This window comes from Notolabrus celidotus, chromosome 3 (assembly GCF_009762535.1).
Source record: "Notolabrus celidotus isolate fNotCel1 chromosome 3, fNotCel1.pri, whole genome shotgun sequence".
Classification (NCBI taxonomy): Eukaryota; Metazoa; Chordata; class Actinopteri; order Labriformes; family Labridae; genus Notolabrus; species Notolabrus celidotus.
The window spans coordinates 26226623-26246681 of record NC_048274.1 but is presented as its reverse complement, the minus strand read 5'-3'; the positions used below and the strand labels follow the sequence as shown (position 1 = coordinate 26246681).

General features: G+C 37.9%; 1 protein-coding gene and 1 long non-coding RNA gene across 6 annotated transcripts; one reads left to right on the top strand and one right to left on the bottom strand.

Moving 5' to 3' along the window:
• Nucleotides 1-10: 10 nt before the first annotated feature.
• eva1a (eva-1 homolog A (C. elegans)) lies at nt 11-15005 on the bottom strand. Of its 5 annotated transcripts, XM_034679494.1 has the most exons (6): nt 14819-15005; nt 14343-14396; nt 12496-13158; nt 5390-5560; nt 3301-3657; nt 11-1425 (listed from the first exon to the last, which is right to left on the bottom strand). In XM_034679494.1, exons 4-6 carry the CDS (start codon nt 5490-5492, stop codon nt 1313-1315), a joined length of 573 nt encoding a protein of 190 aa, XP_034535385.1. In that variant the 5' UTR covers nt 5493-5560; nt 12496-13158; nt 14343-14396; nt 14819-15005; the 3' UTR covers nt 11-1312. The 5 variants fall into 5 exon arrangements, with proteins under 5 accessions (XP_034535385.1, XP_034535389.1, XP_034535387.1 ...); XM_034679498.1 differs by lacking the exon at nt 12496-13158; XM_034679496.1 differs by lacking the exon at nt 14819-15005 and having other exon boundaries at nt 12496-13162; nt 14343-14486.
• Nucleotides 15006-15116: 111 nt separating this feature from the next.
• LOC117809979 lies at nt 15117-15807 on the top strand. Its single transcript, XR_004630656.1, has 3 exons — nt 15117-15355; nt 15593-15646; nt 15785-15807. It is a non-coding gene; the product is annotated as an uncharacterized LOC117809979 (long non-coding RNA).
• Nucleotides 15808-20059: the final 4252 nt, after the last annotated feature.

The window sequence follows — 20059 nt, the reverse complement described above, 5'->3', positions numbered from 1 at the left end:
TGAGCCAGTGTGTTTCATTTTAATAAGGGACTTAACACAATAACATGTACAGAAACAAATAAGTTTATTCATTTTTTTAATCTCATCACCACAAGTCAAACAAATTCAGTATAATCCCCTAAACACAATGACTGCTGTCCTTTGGTGCAACAACCACAGGATTTGTCAGGCTTTACAACCACAGCCATTTGTGTGCATTCACTGTACCTACAGATGCTGAATAACAGCAGAAATAGCACCAGTATGTATGAATTCCATATACTGTCTAAAAAGATAGACAACACGACAGTACCAAAAAGTAAAGCCAAAAGATTTAGAGTTCCCCCTACTGACTGGCTGCAGTATATGTCATAAACCTTGCCTCCTCCATGTTAAACAGATGGGACATGGATAAAACTATAAATTAAAAATACAAGTCAAATCATTTTTCTCAGGCATAGTTTCATTAAAGTAAGTTTTTTATCCTGATCATTCGTTTTCCCACTTAGATAATTCAATGCTATAAAAGGGGTAAAATGCCATTGACCGCTCTGTTGACAAATGCAGGGTCCTGCAATTCTGTGAGCACCAGAGAAGCAGACTAGATGAGAGACTTCTCTCCTCAGGGATCTTTGCTGCTTTATCTGTAAATTAAATGTGTTTTGGTTATATACTGCAGCTCCAATAGCAGATGCTTACTGTGCTGACTGCAAATGCCTAAAATGCACCAAATAGTATGTTGGCATCACTTTGTACAAACGGTGAAGAGGTTTTGACGCATCTTCAATCCTTTTATAGTATCAATAGTAAATCTACCATAGCATTATGCTAACCGTTTTGTCTGTTCGATTGTTCTGTGTAATCTGTGTAACCTAAATAAAAGTTACAACACATTTTCACCTTTTTATGAATGAATAGATTCATGAATATGTGAAGTATTGCATCCACTACAATTCCTGTACTTGCTTCATGTTAAAGCACCTGTTAAATAGATAGAAAATCCATCGTACAGTTTTTCACCATCAGTTTCATGTCAGTAGTCACGTATTGCACTGTAGTCTGCAGTTCGTATGTCTGTTGTGTCTTTATTTGTTGTCTTTTCCGGTCATGAAGACATTCCTCTTCCCCTGTATCATCCTGCCTTAGATGACTGAGCCATAAGGTCTCACATGTTGCTGCTGTTGTTCACAAAGATGAGGCGACGGACAGCTTGTTCTTTCCATGGCACTCAGTTTCTGCTCATTTCATCCAGTGTTTGTCCCATTAGTTCACCTTGATGTATCTTTTACCCATCTTCATGTCCTCCTCACATCCTGCCTGTTTTGTGTCTGTGTCAGTAATATCTGTTGAGGCTCTGGGTGACTGTGCTGATGTCTGGCTGGCCGTTCATCCAGATCTCTCGGAGAATCCTTTCACGCTCCTCTAGCCGCTGGGCCCGGTCCAGCTCTGCATACACACACACAAATAGAGAGTAAAATCAGGCTCATACAGCGTCCATTCACATAACCATCAATTATGGAGAGGACTTTCTATGTTTAAAGGATTATCATGTGTGTGTGGGTGTGCATGACAGCAGAGCTCAGAAACAGAAAAGTGTATAAATGTGTACTGACAATTTATCAGGCAACACTGAAACATCAGAATGAAGAGTTCAAGGAGTAAAATTCATCTTATTTAAAGAATTGTTTAACAAACATTTTATAAGAAAATGTTTTTTGTACTTTATCCTATCTTTCACTGTTCTGAAACGTTAGCCTCTGCTTGTATGATGTTTGCTATTCCATTTTACACAAAAGATCACTACACTACTACAAAGCATAATCTAATAACGCTTAAATATGTGCTGTCCAAACACTTAATTTGGACTGTTAATGTGATGACTTAAAATTAGTAAATTTAATTTATGTTCAAGCACCAATAACATAGTATAATTCAAAGCCCTTTAAGTAAATGTAGCTTGTTCCTTCTCTGTGTGCAGAAATGTTTTAAGTATTTTCAGTTCAGAAGCTGAATTCAATGTGTTTGATTCAAAGTACAACACTTTTTGGGAACGTCTGTGACTAAACCATCAAATCTGATAAAGGTTATTTAAATGCTGAGCCACAGGAAAAGAGAAACGGATTGGAATCATAAAAGAAACATATGGCAACCCTACTGTCTGGGGAAAGCCACCTAATTTTGATACAGCAGCTCCTCAACATATACATAAACAGTATGTATGTTTCTGGAGTAAACCAGCCCCCTATAGTGAGTACCAAAAATACCAAAAATTGACATTGGATTTATTTTTTTGGACTTTCATTTGATATGAAAAATTTAAAACGCGGTGGAGCTGCTGTATTTTTGTTTTGTTTTGTTTGTTTTGTTTTTGTTGTTAAATATTACATTTCAACCATGTACTGTATGGTTTTGAAACTTTTCTAGCTTGTTAAAAAAGACATACAGCAAAAAAAAATTAAAAATCTCTCATATTTTAGGGGTGCTGTGATTCAATTTAAAGGTGCTTCAGCACCCCCAAAGATGGTCTAGAAACGCCTATGATGTGCAGAGCTACTTTTGATCAAAACTGTAATCAGCAAACATTGATTCAACTGTTGTCATTCATGCCCTAATGCAAAATGTTGTTACCAAACATATATTTGTCCCACTATTTTTAAGTATCAACTAACTCAAATAGCACAAAAATGTTCAAGAAAACATTCACATTTAAACATTGTCACTGAAATGTGTGGAATATCAAGAGTAATTCAGGGAAATATTAAAATTTAATTTAGCTCCTCTGCTTTTTGTGCACACCCTGAGACACACTGGCTCTTGTTTCACTGTTTAATTCATAAGCGTAATAATCACAATGTCATCATGATTGCAATGTAACCTCTGCAGTAAACACATCTCACAAGTGTGGACTTATTTCAAACAACAAGAATTATTTTTTCATGAACAGTCAATGCTTTCTTGCTCAGCATGTGTACGATTTACCTTTTGGATAGAGGCCTCAGGCCTGAGTATAATGTCCATGCATGTATATTATTTTGTTGAAGTCAAAAGAAGCTCAAGCTCACTATCGGCTACCCTCACTTTAACTGGTACCAATTTATTTTGGATTCAGTAGTAACATGTTGAAACCTAGGTATTGTGTAAAAGATGAGAAAAACAGATAAAAATATAAACTGGGATTTATATATATATTGCAATAATGAATAATGCTAGCTCACTTCACAGATTCTTAATGTGAATTATACTCTGCTGTGCTGGCCTAGTTTTATGAGTTATAAGTTTCATTATGTATAGTAGGCCTGGGTATGTGTCAGTAAGAGATACCCTCAGCTGATGTGAACATAGTGGCGTTCAGCAGAGCTCTCTCGAAGCGTCTGCGTCTCCGTGCAGACAGGTCAGAGGTCTCGTCCCATTCCTCTGATTCACTGTCCGCTGCAGGCCCTACCCCTCCAGAGGGTACCACAGCCATGTTGTCCGGGTTACTGTCAATGGGCTGATGGTGTGGACAGTGATGATGGCGACGGTGATGATGCCGGTGTCTATGGCGGCGGTGAGCATGTTTACTATTGCCATAGTGACAGTCTGCTTGACAGTGTATTTGAAAGACTATGGCGCAGAGCGTGACAAGGAGTCCAACACAGACTCCGCCCAGAAACACCAGCGCTGTCCTCTCAGGCTGGTCTAAAGAGACAATAGAGGATAAAGTTATTACATTTTAAATAAATCAACATTTTCAAAGGTCTCATATAAAGGTGTTTTTTCCTGTTTGCAACATGTCTCAGTTGTCTTTTGGAGGGTGTAGACAGCTGCGAATCGATACAGAGCTGGAAAAACAACAAAAAAAATAATGGCGAGCGCTCCAGAGGAATCTGTGATAGTACACTACACATATGATCCAGAATCTGACGTCGAACAGGAGCAGGCAACCGTTGCAGCCGCAGTAACAACAGCATGTTTCTGAGTGAAATATCAAATGTTGTGTTATTGCTACTTTCTTGCCTTTTGTGTCTAATCTAATGTGGTCGGCCCTTGTTGTTGGAGCAGTCTGTGATGAAGTGGCTGAAACAAAAAAATATTAACACCAACTTTAGCCAGCTCATCTTCAAATCAAAAGCAATCACTGTCCTCTGGTGTTGGGACAGTATAGATATTTCTTTTGTTTTTAAAACAGCTGCAAAGCAATTGGTGTGTCTGTATCTAACCTTTGACATCTTGACTTAGCAACACCCAAGCAAAACCACATTAGTGTAGGGAGAGGCAGAATTGCTCCAGGAGTAGGAATAGGAGTACTTTTGCATGCATGCCTATGCAAAACTGTCCTGTCATTACATCACCACAGGAGCAAATTCAAATCCTCTTGTAGAAGCTCTGTTTTCCCAGGAGGTAGGCTATAGAAACAATGCAGAGCCCTTTTGCTTCCACATTATCAGAGATGCTAGGCTGGAGGATGACTATGGTGTTTATGTACAGGCAATGAATAATGTTTTATTCATTAAATTGGACCTTTAACATTGCTAAATGCATACTGACTTCCCTATGCTCCTCCGCACTTTTATCTAAGTTATTTTATCTATTTTTTCTCCTAACAGATGTCACATACCTGTGTTTATATTTTTAATTTAGTCCTGCCTCTGACAATGCAAATAGACAATTTTAGGATTAAGCCAAAGTTTAGAATATTGTGGTGGCCAATCAAATTTCAAGGGGGGGCCAAGGCCGACCCCAGCCATCCCTTTGGATCCACCCCTGACTGTCAGTTGTTATTGTTAGTTTGACAGTTCAGTTCAGTTGCCTTGCTCTAAAAACGTAGAACCATGAAAGCAAGTTGTCCTGCTGCTGCCTGATTGTATATAATAACTGAATATATAACTGAATAGAATTACTGAATTCTTTCTTTTGTTCATCTGTTTAAAATTTTCAAATTAAAGCATCCAATTTTTTACTTTTACACAGGCAAAACATTTGCAACAAGATTCCATGTCCAGATTAGTCCTTCAGAAATGAATTTCCCTCCTGACATTGATTCTAACACCTAAACCCTATTGCCAAATATTCAGCAGTCCTCCAATACCAGGGTGATATTAGGACTAGAAACATTGTCATTGTTGCCATATAATATACTCGTCCACTTATGTCATCGTTGCAAATACACTGAAGAAATCCTGACCTGGAAAAACAAGCTGGGCACCAAGAAAAAGCTACACTAAATTTAGAAGCAGTGTGGCTCACTGGTTTTCCTTATTCCACTTAAAAATCTCATACATTTTCACATCTTTTATCACACATTTGCTATAATTTTCAAACAAATTTTCTAACTTAATAAACTCAGAAATGTTCTCCTTTATTCTCTTTATTTTGACTACAGCTTGATCTTACACAATCACAAATGGCACACATTTCTTATTTGACCAACCTGCAATAAAGGTGTAGGCTGCCAGTATATTGCTGATCATTGCCATTTCCTTGGAGCCCACCTCCACCTCCACATTTGGGCTTCCTGTCGTTGGAGCACTCATGATTTCACAGCGAGTTGAGCTTGTTGTGTTGTCCAGAGGTCAGCAAGGCTCATACTTCATGAACCAGCCTAGACCAAAGGTTTGAAGGGTGGAGGAAAGAAGGCATGAGTAAGGATAGATAGAAGGATACAAACAATGGAAAGGTAAGGTGATGGAAAAAAGGGAGATGGGTGAGAGGGAGAATTAGGGAATAGGAATGAGTCACTGTTTAAATTTATGAATCCCAGTCTTTATCTGTAGATTTCCTCCTAGAAATTTAAAATAAAAAGCTCTCTCTCAATACAAATAATATCAATATGGCTATTATTCACCTTCTTTCTTATTTAGTGATGTATGGGGACCAACCCTGCTCATTGAAATGATCCAGACTCATGTTGGAGTAATGAAGTGCTCTATTCTCTAGTTTGCAACCCATTGTTTGACTTCACTCATTGCCAACACAGAAAATTATACCGAGCTTTAGAAGGTTTAACAGTTTACCCCTTAATCTGCACCTCACTTCTCACCTCCCCCCTGTTATAAACATGTCTAAGCTGTTAGCCTGCAGGGTGTAAAAGTAAAGGTATTTGTGCCTTGGAAAACTCAAATAGCTTGCATGCCAATATTCATATTTCAGTCAGGCAACTCACATTAGTAACGGTTTGAAATGTTTATTGCATCAGCCAAAAACTGTTTTTGTGTTTGGCATAGGCTCCAGTCTCATCTGCAATGAGACAATATATTAACCCTGTAGTTGGAGTCAACATGTAGATACTGGGGGGGTAGAGGGGCTGAAAGTTTCAGCCCAGTGCCTGACATTGCTCCATGTAAAACCGCACAAGTACTCATTGAATATTCACAGCCAAACACCAGCAAAACATGTATGAAATATTGTTTTGCGGGGAGCGGTACAAGAATAAACAACAACGAAAGCACAAATAATATTCTATGCAGCATAAAATCACTTCCAGTTAAATCTTGAGGAGTCTGGAAATGAAGGAGTGTGAAATGGAGGCGACAATACATGACAGCAGAGAGGAGTTTTTATGTCTCTCAAACAGAGCAGAAGTAAACAGGAACAGATTTTCCTTTTAGGATTATTCCCATAATGTTACATCACAATATACAAAAACAAGAGATTAAAATTATTTGGTTTCGGCTCTCCTGCCCTGCAGCAACAACAACATTAAAAACAAAGGTTGACAATGGTTAAAGTAGAAGAATTACTTATACCAAATATAATTATATGCAGTGTGTGTAAGGCACTCTGTGTCTATATGTAAATAATTATGCTTGTGTATGCAGATTTTTGCATGTAACCTGCAAATCTAGCATAACTAGATACTGCCCATGGACTGTGAGAAATGAACATCTTGGGTATCCCTCATAGCAAACTCAAAATACAGTTGTCAAAAAGACTTTAGAGTTTTTGTACTCTTTAATTTAAGTGTAACATTTCAAACTCTTGCTGTGTAGTGTGAGAAAGGCTTTCTCATTGTTTGTGTCGTTTTTTATGATGTATTAGTGAAGAGCATATAAATAGTGTGGGCGCCATTAGCCTAGCTTTTTTTTAGCGTGCGCCCCATGTACAGAGACTATAGTCCTTGTCGCAGCAGTTGCAGGTTCAACTCCAATTTGCTGCATATCTTCCCCCACTCTCTACTCCACACATTTCCTGTCTCTCTTCAGCTGTCCTATCCATTAAAGGCAAAAATCTGGCCAGTAGAGAAAGACAGGGTAAACAAACGCTATTTGTTCAAATACTTCATGCCATCTCTGCATAAGTCAGGACAGCACAGCCACACCACTCAAAAAAATCTGAACATGCTACTGGTGAAAACCATAAAGGAAAAGTACAGGATGTTATCAATTCTCTTTTTGATCAAAGAAATAAATCAAGTAAAGGTGAGGAACTGGTTTGTTTATGTAGAGTCAACCACTAGGTGGCAACATACAGCCATCAGCTACCTCATGTTACTCCTGTTTGTGGTTGTAAGTACAGTAGACTCACCCAGATCAAAATGGAGCTGACCTTGCTGTTGGACATAAACACTGTCCCCTTATTAATTTCTTAATGCTCAGTGACTGTAAGTGTGTCTCTTTGTAGCACAAAAACATTGCACTTTACTTTGGCTCTTGATAAATAACCAGACATGACGGCATCAAGAGAGTTGCATCCTTAGCTCAGTTTAGACAAACCCATTAGTGAAGTCATCATTAAAATATGAAGGTATTTTTAGGCATCTTGTCCTGATCTTGCCTCAGGTCTTGGATGTGTTTTGTTTTGTGTTCGCTGGTGCCATATACCACACCATTTATTGCCAACACTTATTTGCAGCACTCAGGTTAAATGTAGGGTAGAGATGGAGGAAAACAATTTTATACAGTATTGTGTCTAGACATGTGGCCCCACACCCTGACAGCTGGAAGTCCCCGAGACACACTCAGGATTATACATTTTTTGTAAGTGTGTTATCTACTTATGGATCAGATTTTAGATCGAACTACAATATCTTTAATTATTTAGTTTCATAGGTCTAGACTGTCTGATGATAGTGAGACCTAAACAGGGGTGAAGTCTTCGAGTGGATACAGGATCATCCTCCATCCTACAGAGGGAGAGGAGGGTTGAAACACTAAGAGCCTCCACTCTGTCTGCTTTTTGCAAACCTGATGTGCTAATTTAAGGGCTACCATAAAATACTTTAATTGAAAACTTCTTATGGAATTGCTCCATTAAGGTTACCTTGTGTTCCATCCTACGTGAGTCAATTTTCTTCAAAAACACAATGCATTAAGAGTTTGACTTAATGGTGTGCAAGTGTCCTGTGAATGATAACATTGCCTAAACTATTAGTCCAGGAGCCCTCCATACAGTAAATCTGAATAAAGAAAACACTCTCTTGTAATAAAAATCATGACAAAATATTCTTATTGTATACTATACAATATTTGTCATATTTTAGCCTTGGCTCATTGTGCTAAATACACATCTGCATTCACCTAATCTTTCATAACTCATAGACTCTCCTTACAACACTAAAAGTAATGACAAGTTACAACCAAAAAGAAAAAACTGCATACATGCAGTAGTATTTTAAGCTTTCCTTACAATAGTTTAACTTAATTCGTTTTGCCTTTTTGTACTTTTAAGACATCTCTCAATTTTACGTGGTTTAAAACTGTATTTGTTGTTGTTGAGCTCACATAACAAAGTGGTTGGAAACCACTGACATAAGTCTTAGGTTCTTTAGTGCACCTTACACTCAGCTTTACCTGCACTGTGTGCACTGTTAACAGGTGACTCAGCTTTGAGGCTTTGCATGTTTACTATTACATACTGTATATGTAATGCATGTTCATGTGGATGCATAATATAATCAGAAATAAACCTCTCTGCATCAGTGAGTCCAGCTGTTCAAACACCCCTCCTCTCATCATGGATTATTCAAAATTGTACTCATTGTAGCCCATGTATTGTTTATTATAATAGTATTAATGTAAGTAAAACAAGAACAAGAAGAAAGGTTATTTCATAATCTCCTGCAGAGCTCACTGACGCTGAAATTATTGCAAACACTGCACTGTCAAAGACAAATAAAAATATGTGTCCAATCTGTGCCTGCTAAGTTGTAACAATCGAGTTGAGCAATATCTGCACACATGAGTGACATTAAAATCTGTGAGCTGTGCTGGAAGCGTGACTCAATGATTATACAAAGAATTCATGAAGCCCCTTGGCAACATTTTTATTACTGACATTCCTCTGTAATGTTTCGTAATGTTCTTGTCAAACTCTGGAAAGAACAAAATTAAGCTCTGGGGATGTGAGTGTTAATCATTTTATGAAAGTACAGATACAGAGTGAAGCAGGTTATCAAGACACAGATTTTGTCTCTTCATATGTTTTTAATTTCCTGAATGTTCTGTGATTTCCCCAGATGGCAACTCTGATCACGTCTCATTACATGTGGATGAGTTCACACTGTCCGTTTATGAGCTTTCTTCTAATTACACCCTTTATTAAAGATTGAAAACAGGCTTAATTACTTCATTAGGACAGACCTGACTTCACAACAAACAACTGTAAACAAATTATACTCTGAAAACACAATCTTTAAAAATTAAACGGCTTTAAGCCTTGGGGTTAATCCCATGCACGAGTAGAAAGAAGCACGATACAGGAGGCTTTCATACTTTCAAAAACTGAAGGCATGGCTTAAAAGTTTGAAGATTGAACAAATAAAAAATAGATGATGCTCTCAGAGAAGTCTAAACTGGCCTAATTTCTGAGAATATTTTCTGCGATGAAACCTCCAACTGTAACAGAAAGAGCAGTACTCCTGACCCTTACATTCAGGCTGAGATGACACTACCAAGCAATCCAACGTCTTATCCTCACAGGCTCATTAACATAAAAAAACACATCTCATATTGATAGTTTTATTCCAAAACTAACAAAAGAGCTGTACGAGAGGCATTAAATAGTACATAAGTGCAAAGGGAAACAACATGACAAGACGTCTTATGATACTTCAGTGCAACAGAACACAACCAAACATAACACAACCTCCAAGCAATTCTAATTCCACCGACTGTCAGGAGCACTTTATGATGTTGTGTGTAAATCTTGCAGGACAAGGGGGACTGCCCCTTCTCTCTACTGCTCTCTCACTTTCTGTCTTTTGGGTCTGACTATTTGAGGTTACAGCAAAAAAGCACATCATCTCAGATGATAGTTTGTTATATTAAAAGCTTCTTTTATTTTTAATTCCACTCTGATCGGTCTAGCCCCATGAGGTGACTGCTTCTATAAAATATTCAGAGAGCACATGAACAGAATGGAACAGAGATCAGTGTCACAGCAGGTAAATGTAGTGGAAAATCCTGACTTAATTTACTATCAGGTGGCTGAACATCACAGTTGTGTAAGGACATTAGTGTGAGACATTTGGCCTGCAGCCAGCTCATTACAGCCACTCACACCATCCAGCAGTCTAGACAACAGGGGCCGTTTACACTGAGATACACCTTAACGCTATCTATCTATCTATCTATCTATCTATCTATCTATCTATCTATCTATCTATCTATCTATCTATCTATCTATCTATCTATCTACAAAAACATAAACATGAAGCTTCAGTCAGAAGCCAGTTAACTTAGCTTACTTTAGTTTAGCTTACTTTAGATCATCTAATTTGAACTCAGTGATACTGATTTTTTTTTTACTTGTTTGTAAGTACCAACATGTTTGATCAACAAGTATGAACTTTTTATGGAGGTTACATGCCATACAGCCAGGGAGCATAGACTTCCTTGAGTCCGTTTGCTGGCTATCATTGACAAGCCACATCAAATAAATTACCTGGACTATGAATTCCTGTTAAATAGTGAATTATCTTTTATACATTTTAGCTCTTTACAAAAATACAAACAGGATAACCTGAGTTGCTAATAATAATAGTAGCACCTAGCTAAAACTTGTGCCGTCAAATATAAATATATCTCAGTAAAAATAGTATTGTGAGAAGCAGTTTTGAAAGATTCAAACATTGCTTCGATTAATGTTATAGATTATAGGTTAATGTACAAAACTGCTTTGATAAATGTACATATAACATGCTAACTGATGAGCTTTGAAGGTACTTGTTGTTGGATTTTGTTACTCTTGGACGAAGACCGGCTAGCTGTTTCCCTGTTTCAAGACTGTAACCCTCCTGTTATGTTGCGGGTCAAATTGACCCTTTTAAATTCTATTTTAGGCAATATATGTCTTCCAAACCAGCTAAATGCAGCATAAAAATCTGGGCAGCATGTGACAGAAGAGGAGTCATGTTAATTTTTCAACATCACTTCATTAAAAAAAAAAAAAATCCAAATATAAAATAAAATAAACAAAAATCTATGTCATGTAAAACTATTGTAGTTATATGTAGGTCTTTCCAACGTACATTAAAACAAGTTTTAACATTAATTTTAAAGAAAAACGAGTGAGTTATCCTCATTGAACCATTATCTGTGATAATTAAAGAACACCAATGGAAAATCACTATATTGATTTAAATGGTTAGTAATGGAGTTAATAATGAGATTAAAAAGAAATGTGTATCAGGATTTTTTGGGGGTTCTGACACTTTTGGATAATTGAATATGCCCCGGGTCAAATTGACCCAGGAACATTATTGCTGTTCCAGAGAAACAAACATAACAGGAGGGTTAAGCTATACTAGGCAAACTAAGTTGCTGGGTGTTACTCCATATTAACCTCACTGGTATTGCAGTTTCACTGATTGCCTCATCAAATGTCAGGAAGAAACTATCCAGGCAGACTTTCCAAAAGTCCAACTTGGGTGTGATACTTATTACTGCTACAAATCAAGATCCAACATGCATCACAGTAAGTGCAAATTGCTTTGCCATCCTTCAGTTTTCATAGACTCATCTTCACCCTAATTCTCCTCTGTCTGTGCAGGCTGGCCAAATTCTTATGAGGCACAATGAAGACTCTATGTTTTCCTGCATGAGGTTAAGAGGACAGCATGGTTCCCTTGCCTGTTATAGGACACACACACAAACACACACAAGGAGAAGATATGCAGGAGATTTACAGGCACTCTGCACATATCATCCACACGCACTCATCAGACTCTGAGCGTATTTTCCCCTCAGTGTGTGTGTGATGCTAATGCATTGTGACACTGGCCTTTCACTCCGCTGTTGCACCGTTACTATCTAACATGACCTGGGGAGAGAGAAGAGAGACAGAGAAACACAACATGCACACAGAATGACACAAAACTGAAATAGCAGACGAGGGGCATTAAAGCAGGAGAGTGATGGGCTTGTCAAAAAGGAGAAAGAAAAAGCACATGGACGAAGAATAATCCAGCAAAGTGAGTCCCCTGTCTGAGAACTACATTTCACATTTTCTTCATCATCAATGACAGCATCAATTTCATCAGCTGCAGCATCATATGATATGCTCTCCACACGCACATGCAAACACACTGTTTACACTTACATTTCATTAATGCTGGGGTCCCATCTGGAGCGTGTCTACTCCTCTATACTCCTCTTTTGCCTCCACTTCTACTCCTCTTCTTCGTCCTCCTCTTCCTCCCCACTCTGGTCTCTCTATTCTGTCCTGCTTTACTCTTTGCTCTGTACTCTCTCCTCCCCCTTTCCTTTCATCTCCTCTCCTACTATCTCCTCTCTGTTTTTTGCCTTCCCCTCTGATAAAACAATGTGAATAAATGTAGAAATCTTCCTCCTGTTGTCGGAGTGTTCTTCGTAAACAAGCTTCTTTCTCCTCTTCACTTTGGTAAGTAAAAACAAATCAGATGTTTCATTCATTCTTTTCTCCAGTCTCTTCTTTCTGTCACACAGGAGCAGCAGGAGAGGTGTTGCTCCAGCTGTTTAACAGAGTGGAGTTTTCCGTTATATTCCATTCGAGCTTTTCCAGGTTACTTTCCACACAGAGCGATAGAGGTCAGGTCTTCCTCAAGGCAAAAAAGTGACATCAAAGACCTTGGCAGGTTGGCAAAATCCCTCTCTTCTCTTACTTCCAAACGCCTTTCTCTCTCTTTCTCTGTGTCTCTCTCATGCCCTCACACACGCTCTGACAAGAGCACAGTCACACTCACGCATATAGCTGGAAATGCCTCTGCCTTCCTGGTTTCTCTCCCTTTCTCTCAGCAGGGGGAGGAGGATAAAAGGGTGAAGGAGGCGAGAGAGAGGGAGGGACAGAGCGACAGAAAAGCAAACTGAGTGCCACACAATGCCCACGAGGGAATACATTTCACATGTTATGTCAAAAAACACATTTGCCGTCATAAAACTTTATGATTTTTTAAACAATTTTTTGCATGTGGTGCCCAAATAATCTGACAATCACATGATTTTGCATGAATTAATCACATGTTAATTTAATGGAATTCAACATTTAACATAGACTTCTAATGATAGAGTTTAATATTTTTAAAATTGATGCTTGAAAGCAACAATAAAGAAACCAGTGAAATGGACAACTGATTGAATAATGTGAAGAGTTCTGCATTCATGGTGACACCAAATACCAGTGAATCAGAGATTTATATGAGAGTATTGTAATGATGATTGCACACCTGTTGTTGTAGTTGTTGTAGTTGTTATTGTTGTGTTCTTAAAACTTAATGTGTTAGTGTAGGTGTCTGTGTGTGACTGATTTGATGAAAGTATGCAAGAGTTTCTCTCAAAATACTGAGCCCTGTATAGGCATTCTCTAGGGACCTCTTATCTTGTCTGCAGCTATTTATTCTGCTTCCTCATTGGACCCCCTGACAACAGTGCCCACTATACACTGTCCTCTTTTTCCCTCTAGTCTGATGCACCTGGAAGTTTAAAGCTTAGCCAACATTTTCCAAAAATCTGCTCTGTCTTGGACAGGTTTCATGAAATATTTACTAGCAACCTGTCAACTTGGCAGGTTATTTTTGCGCTGATTATTCAACAGGAAAAGCAAGAAAACCTCCTGCCTTAAGTCTGGCGCTGACAGACTTATTTAGGTTAAAAGCTTTCACTAGGTAAATTAAGGAAAACCTCCAAAGGTGTCCTTAAAAGTTTAATAAATATTGCTCTCAGGTAGTCTATATTTGACTGCTTGTAGCCTCATTAACTTTGAAAACAATTAAAGCAGCTGCACTTAATTTGCTATGGTTATAAAACCAAAGTTAGCATTCAACCACTGAAATACTTGATAGTTTTGATATTCACATGATACATGATATACTTCATTTGTAAAAGATGTAAATTCTGAGCCAATAGCAGCGTGATAACCATTGGTTAAAAACTGTTCAATGCTAATTCTAGCTGTTGTGAAGAAGTTGTTACCTTGGATTATGGGCGCAAGTCTCTTTGGATTTCTATGTTCCACTGTCTTTTCATCTGCAAATAAATCAAAAAAGAAAAAAACCGATTTGCAATAGTTTCCATTACATCCAGACAAAACCGATAAACTTCCAAGTGGACTACACAGTGGTCTCTTTTGGTCGGTATGCCAATTTAATGTGTTATCCAAGGCAAAATAGTACTCAACACCTAACTGCAACAAGGCCTTTAAAACTTGAACTCTGAACTTTGCCCTTTGGTGGACCATGTGTACTACAGCTGTAGTCGGGCCTTAAAATTTAGACCTGACCTGGACCTGACCCAAGCCCGACGGAATTCGGCCGAACCCGGTCGAACCCGAATGACCTAGGTTTACAGCCCGACTGCTCCGACATTATTCATTACTGGTCTGGCCTTTTAATTTTACAAGTTTTGAGGATGGCTGTTGATCTTCCACCAGTTTTAATGTAGCGAGATACCTCGTCGTCTTCCCAGTCAGCTCGCTGTACATTTTCCCACTCCTTAAAGTTCGCTCTTTTGGTCGGAGGATGAGCGCGCTCGTCTCTGGAGAGCTCTGGGTCTCGAGTCTAGACATCTCGTCGTGCACCTGTAGCACCGTGCATATCTTGCAGAAGAGTGAGGGCATGAGCGTGTACGGCCTCCCTGTCTGAGTGTGACAACATTCTCAGCTGGTTAATTTTTGGCCAGAGGAATGATGCGATCTTATAGAGGTCCTATATTATCACTTTACGCGCGAGCCAGTGCTCGTGCCGTTGACCCAGGACTGCTTGCTGAGGGGAGTCCAGATTCACCTGACCACTCATTTAGTCTTGCTATCTTTGAAAAGTAACGAAAACAACAGAGTTTTGTCTTTTTCATCATTGTCCTTTCAAGCAGCCACTTTTACCCAGATTCTATGCTCAGGATGGGAAGTTCAAATGCTGGTGAATATCTGTGGTGATATTGTGGCATATTCAAGATAAAACGTCATTTTTAATAACTAGTCCACAGATAATGTAAGCATTCACTGTATAGTATTTATAGCTAACATTACTGTTCAATAATGTTACACAACATGATAGAAGAGATGCAAATTATCCACTTATGGTACTGCTAGCTAGCTAGGATTTGTTTCAATGCTAACTTTGCTGTCTGTGACAGATGTCTGTAGATAGTGGGATATCAAATATTTAGTTTAACCTTTAAATATATCCTGATGTCCCTCCTTTTTTTCACTCTTTATTATCTTTCAGGCCTTGTACAATGAAGATGAGAAACAAAAATGATGTGTCAGATTCCCTTGTAATGTGAGCCCAAAGCCTGGAATACAGCTGTACACATTTTAACAGCTTTAGAGGTTTCCATCAGATGAGTGTTAACCCTCAGAGTAATTGGGATACTGGGTGTGCTATAATCCATCAAAACCATCCCACTTCTCTCCACAGACCAATTACTAACTAATTACTGGAGCGAAAACATTACAAGGCATTACAGAAAATTCTTCATGGCTGGAAAGGTTTTTATGATGATGTCCTGGAGAAGACTAAGGTAGGAAACATACTTATTTCATTTTGACCTTTTACACCTTGAGAGAGTTTGTGTATCACAGCATCAAAGAGGAAAAAATAGCTTCAGGTCTTCAGCTTGTAGTCACTATCATCCTTCATACTTTTCTTGCCTGATACACACACCTAAAGGGTCAGAAGATTCCTTTGATATAAATGTTAATTTTAGCATGCAAACATCCTCCCAATGACAATACTAACTTGCTCCTGTTTGGCTGACAAAACGTTTTTATGTTCACTATCCTCGAGCATGCAAATTTAATGATAAGACCGAAATGTAGACAGTGAGAGCAAAAAAAGTCAAGTATGGAAGCCCAAGCAACAATATGCATTGTAGCTGCCACTAGTGTTTACAAGCAGCACAAAGAATACTGCTAGCAGAGTGTAACATTTGTCAAAGCTAGCAAAATGTTAGCAAACTTATTTTTTCAATGAAATATTTAGTAGGATCTATCTATTTATTTATCTATCTATCTATCGATCTATTGAGGTTATGAGCTTACTTAGTAGGACTCATTAACTTGTGTCTCTCACCACCAACTAATCAGGTCCAATAAACACTCCAAACAATAACTCCCTGAAAAACAGCTCAATATAATCTATCAACTCAACTTTTGTGCTGTATAAAAAAAACATGATGAACTGAGTCCCTAGTTGATTACAGTTTTTCTCAGTCGCTTTGGTACATTTTCTCAGATCAGAATTGAAATTCTCAAAACTACTTTCGTCACTTGTGCACATCAAAAAAGCAGTTTCTCATTTATTTAAACATGTTGCAAATGCTTTGTTACATCAATGCAAATGATTATGTACAATTCGCTGCTGTTTCCTACATTATCAAGGGCTTATGTCATGTTGATCAACATGTATTATAATGGGTCTCTGTTGAATAGTCTCACCCTCCACAACATTTAGGCATTAGTTCATCGCATAAGTCTTCACATGCAAAATGGTTGAACATGTTTTCAGAATATGTCATTCATATTTCTGTACATTTCCATCAGACCCTTTTTCTAAATCTGTCCTGAATTGGTAAATTGCTCCACGGTGAATCTTGACTTTCTCTAACGAAGGCCCAACAGACAGGAACGTCAGGAGGTGTAGGAAGACTGCGCTTCACTGTAATTCCTACAGCACTGCATGTACAGTTTCCCCTATGTTCACATTTCTACTTATGTTTTTTTGTTTTTTCTTTGTGCTATGCAGTCCTGCCTTTTCTTTCTGTTTTGCAATGAATTTACTTTTGAGAGATGAACTAAGGACTTTGAGCAAGATACTGGCTTTTGCAGGTAATCCATGGTGTTTTGCTATTTGTTTGAATTGTTTTGAGAAATGCACTTACTGTTTTGCAAATGTCAAGGATGATTTGAGAAATATACCAAAGCGACTGAGAAAAATTGTAAGTACACCTAGCTAAAACTTGATTCAAATGTCTCTGTGAATAAGGCAGGAAGGATACAATGGCCATGATGAGAAGCTGTTTTGAACTAATGCAGTGGCCAGTTCGGATAATGCTATAGATTACTGATCTATAGATCTATCTGGAATACTGATCTATCTTAATGTTGCTGCTTGAGGAGTAAGAACAATGTAATCTATATAATGTTGTCATATTTTTAATTACTTCAGTAACTATAAATAGGGTAGGGGTTAAACTAGTAAACTTTCTAATCAATTTGGGAAGTTAAAGTTCAATGTGAATCAAAATAGAGAATACAGGTGAACCTAATATTGTAGCCCACATAAAGTCTGAAGCAAAGGCCCTTTTTTGCTTTGAGGAACAAAGTCAGCAATAAATTGATAAAGTAAGCAAAATCCTGATCATCTGACCCTAAAGACATCAATATCTTTCATTATTTTATTAACACACAACAGCATTAAACTGTCTATTAGACTGCCCAAACTTGTTGAACTGGAAGAGTTCTTCATCACAGTACACAGTTATTTGATTTATCCCACACACTGTCCTTGTACAATTAATACTCACCAGAGCATCAAATGTGTATTGATCCACAGCTGAAAATAGTCCTCAACAGATTTAGTATTGGCTGTTTTATGAGTCAATTTGCTGAACACCTTCGTGACCAGCTCTGTGCATAAACTTCTGCCTCTTCATTAAGTAGAATATTACATTGGTGACCTGTTTCTAAATCCAAACTTGTGAGCAATTGAAATTAAGCTTCAGTTTCATTAGCTAAGTGATTTTTCTTGAGCACATGTAGCATTTACAGAGCAACATCAGCATCAAATTGAAGTTGTGTTTCTGTCCACTCAGTGAATACAAGCCCAGTATTCACTCTCTTTTAGTTCTATTCTTGGTCCCCACCAATCCTCAGGGAGATATCCGGCTCTCTAGCTGCTAAATGCTCTTCTGTGTTCACGAGCTTGTCGCCAATACTGGCTGTCCGCTCTACAGCTATTTGGTGCTGTACAGTGAGACTTTTGGGCGTTTTAGTTGAAAACAGCTGCCTCCTGCTACTGAACATGATACTGAGAGCAGAGACAGTGAACCAAGAAAGTAAAGAGACAGAAACACAATTAGTTCACCTTAAAACTCTGTAAAGCTTTGGACGGCTGTAAGTTAAGGTGATCGTTTTCTGGATGTTTGTAACTGTGAGCATTACTTTTATCACATAGCTTTCACTTTGTATATAATATGTTATAACATTTGGATTAAAGTTGCTTTGAAAATGTATGTTTTCAATAAGAGGTATTGAGAACACCATTTACTCATTATTTGAATCAATATTATGACAATAAGAAAAGTAAAAGGGTGCGTATCCTTTATCCTCTGTGCTTGAATTAAAAGAGATTTCACCACGGAAACTGGGGCATGAATAAAGACAGTAATAGAAGCGATGATTTGGGGAGATATTTCTAGCTGAAGTACATGTTTAAATCTGTCAGTAAATATTAAATAGTTTCATCCATAATGAAGATGACCCTGTTTTATTTCAAACAGCAGGTTAGCCCCACATGGTCATGAATAATGAAATGAAACACCAGTGTAGCAAAAACTGTACTGATATGCAGACCAAGCACTCCTAGCCAACATTTGAAACTCACAACTCCTGTCCCTTGCTATTTCATTGAGGTATGACAACACAACACCATGCACACATTTAACATTGTTAATATTTAATCGCACTGAGCAAGAGGTGAAGAAATGGATGCATAATAGATGGAAGGCATTGTGTATTTTGTACTCGTGTCAAAGGTATAGATACGTGTTTTCCTTAATATACCAGTAAGTGTGGTGAAAAGGTGAGGATGGTGGTTAATGGTCTCAGTGAGTAAATTCCACTCATCACAAGTGATATTCACACTTTCTTTTAGCAAGAAGCTTAAAAGTTTATTTTCATTTCTATTTCCTTGTTATATCTCAGACTTAGGTCATTCCTGACATTTCAGCTCTAGCAGTTTTACAAGAAACATCTTACAGAAGGAGATGTTCAAATACCATGTATACCAAAAATTGAGCAGCACTCCTTTACTGGTGTTATAAATAGTACTATCAAGTATTATAAGAATTTTTTATAAACGTTTAAAACTGTAACACCTCTAACTCTGAATGGAAGTTAGATAGATAGATAGATAGATAGATAGATAGATAGATAGATAGATAGATAGATAGATAGATAGATAGATAGATAGATAGATAGATGACATTTACTGATGAAAATAATTACAGTTTTAAAGAACATAGTTAATTGTTAATATCTTATAATAACAAACAATAAATGCAAACACTTTTGTGTTCCCAGAAATGTTCCCAGTCATCTCTGATGTAAGGGATGTGAATACTTTTCTCAGCGCTGCTCTAATTATAATTTAATGCTTTGAAAGCTATTTTATTTTTCATATCCTGAAACAATGTTCTGCTGCCAAATGAGGAAACCTGGCAGCTATATTTTCTGACAATAGGAAGAGACCCGGCTGACCTTTAATACACACTCTCTCTTTTATTCTCTGTTGCTACGGGCCACCTTCACTCAGTGTAGGTTTTTGGCCAAAACACAGACCCCTCATTATTTCAGAGTTTGCTGTTTGTGTTTGTATACGTGAACGTGTACGTGTACGTGTGTGTCTGTGTGTTACATAAGGCAGCTGTTCATGTGGCGATAATCAAATCATTCCCATGACTGAGTCAAGTGG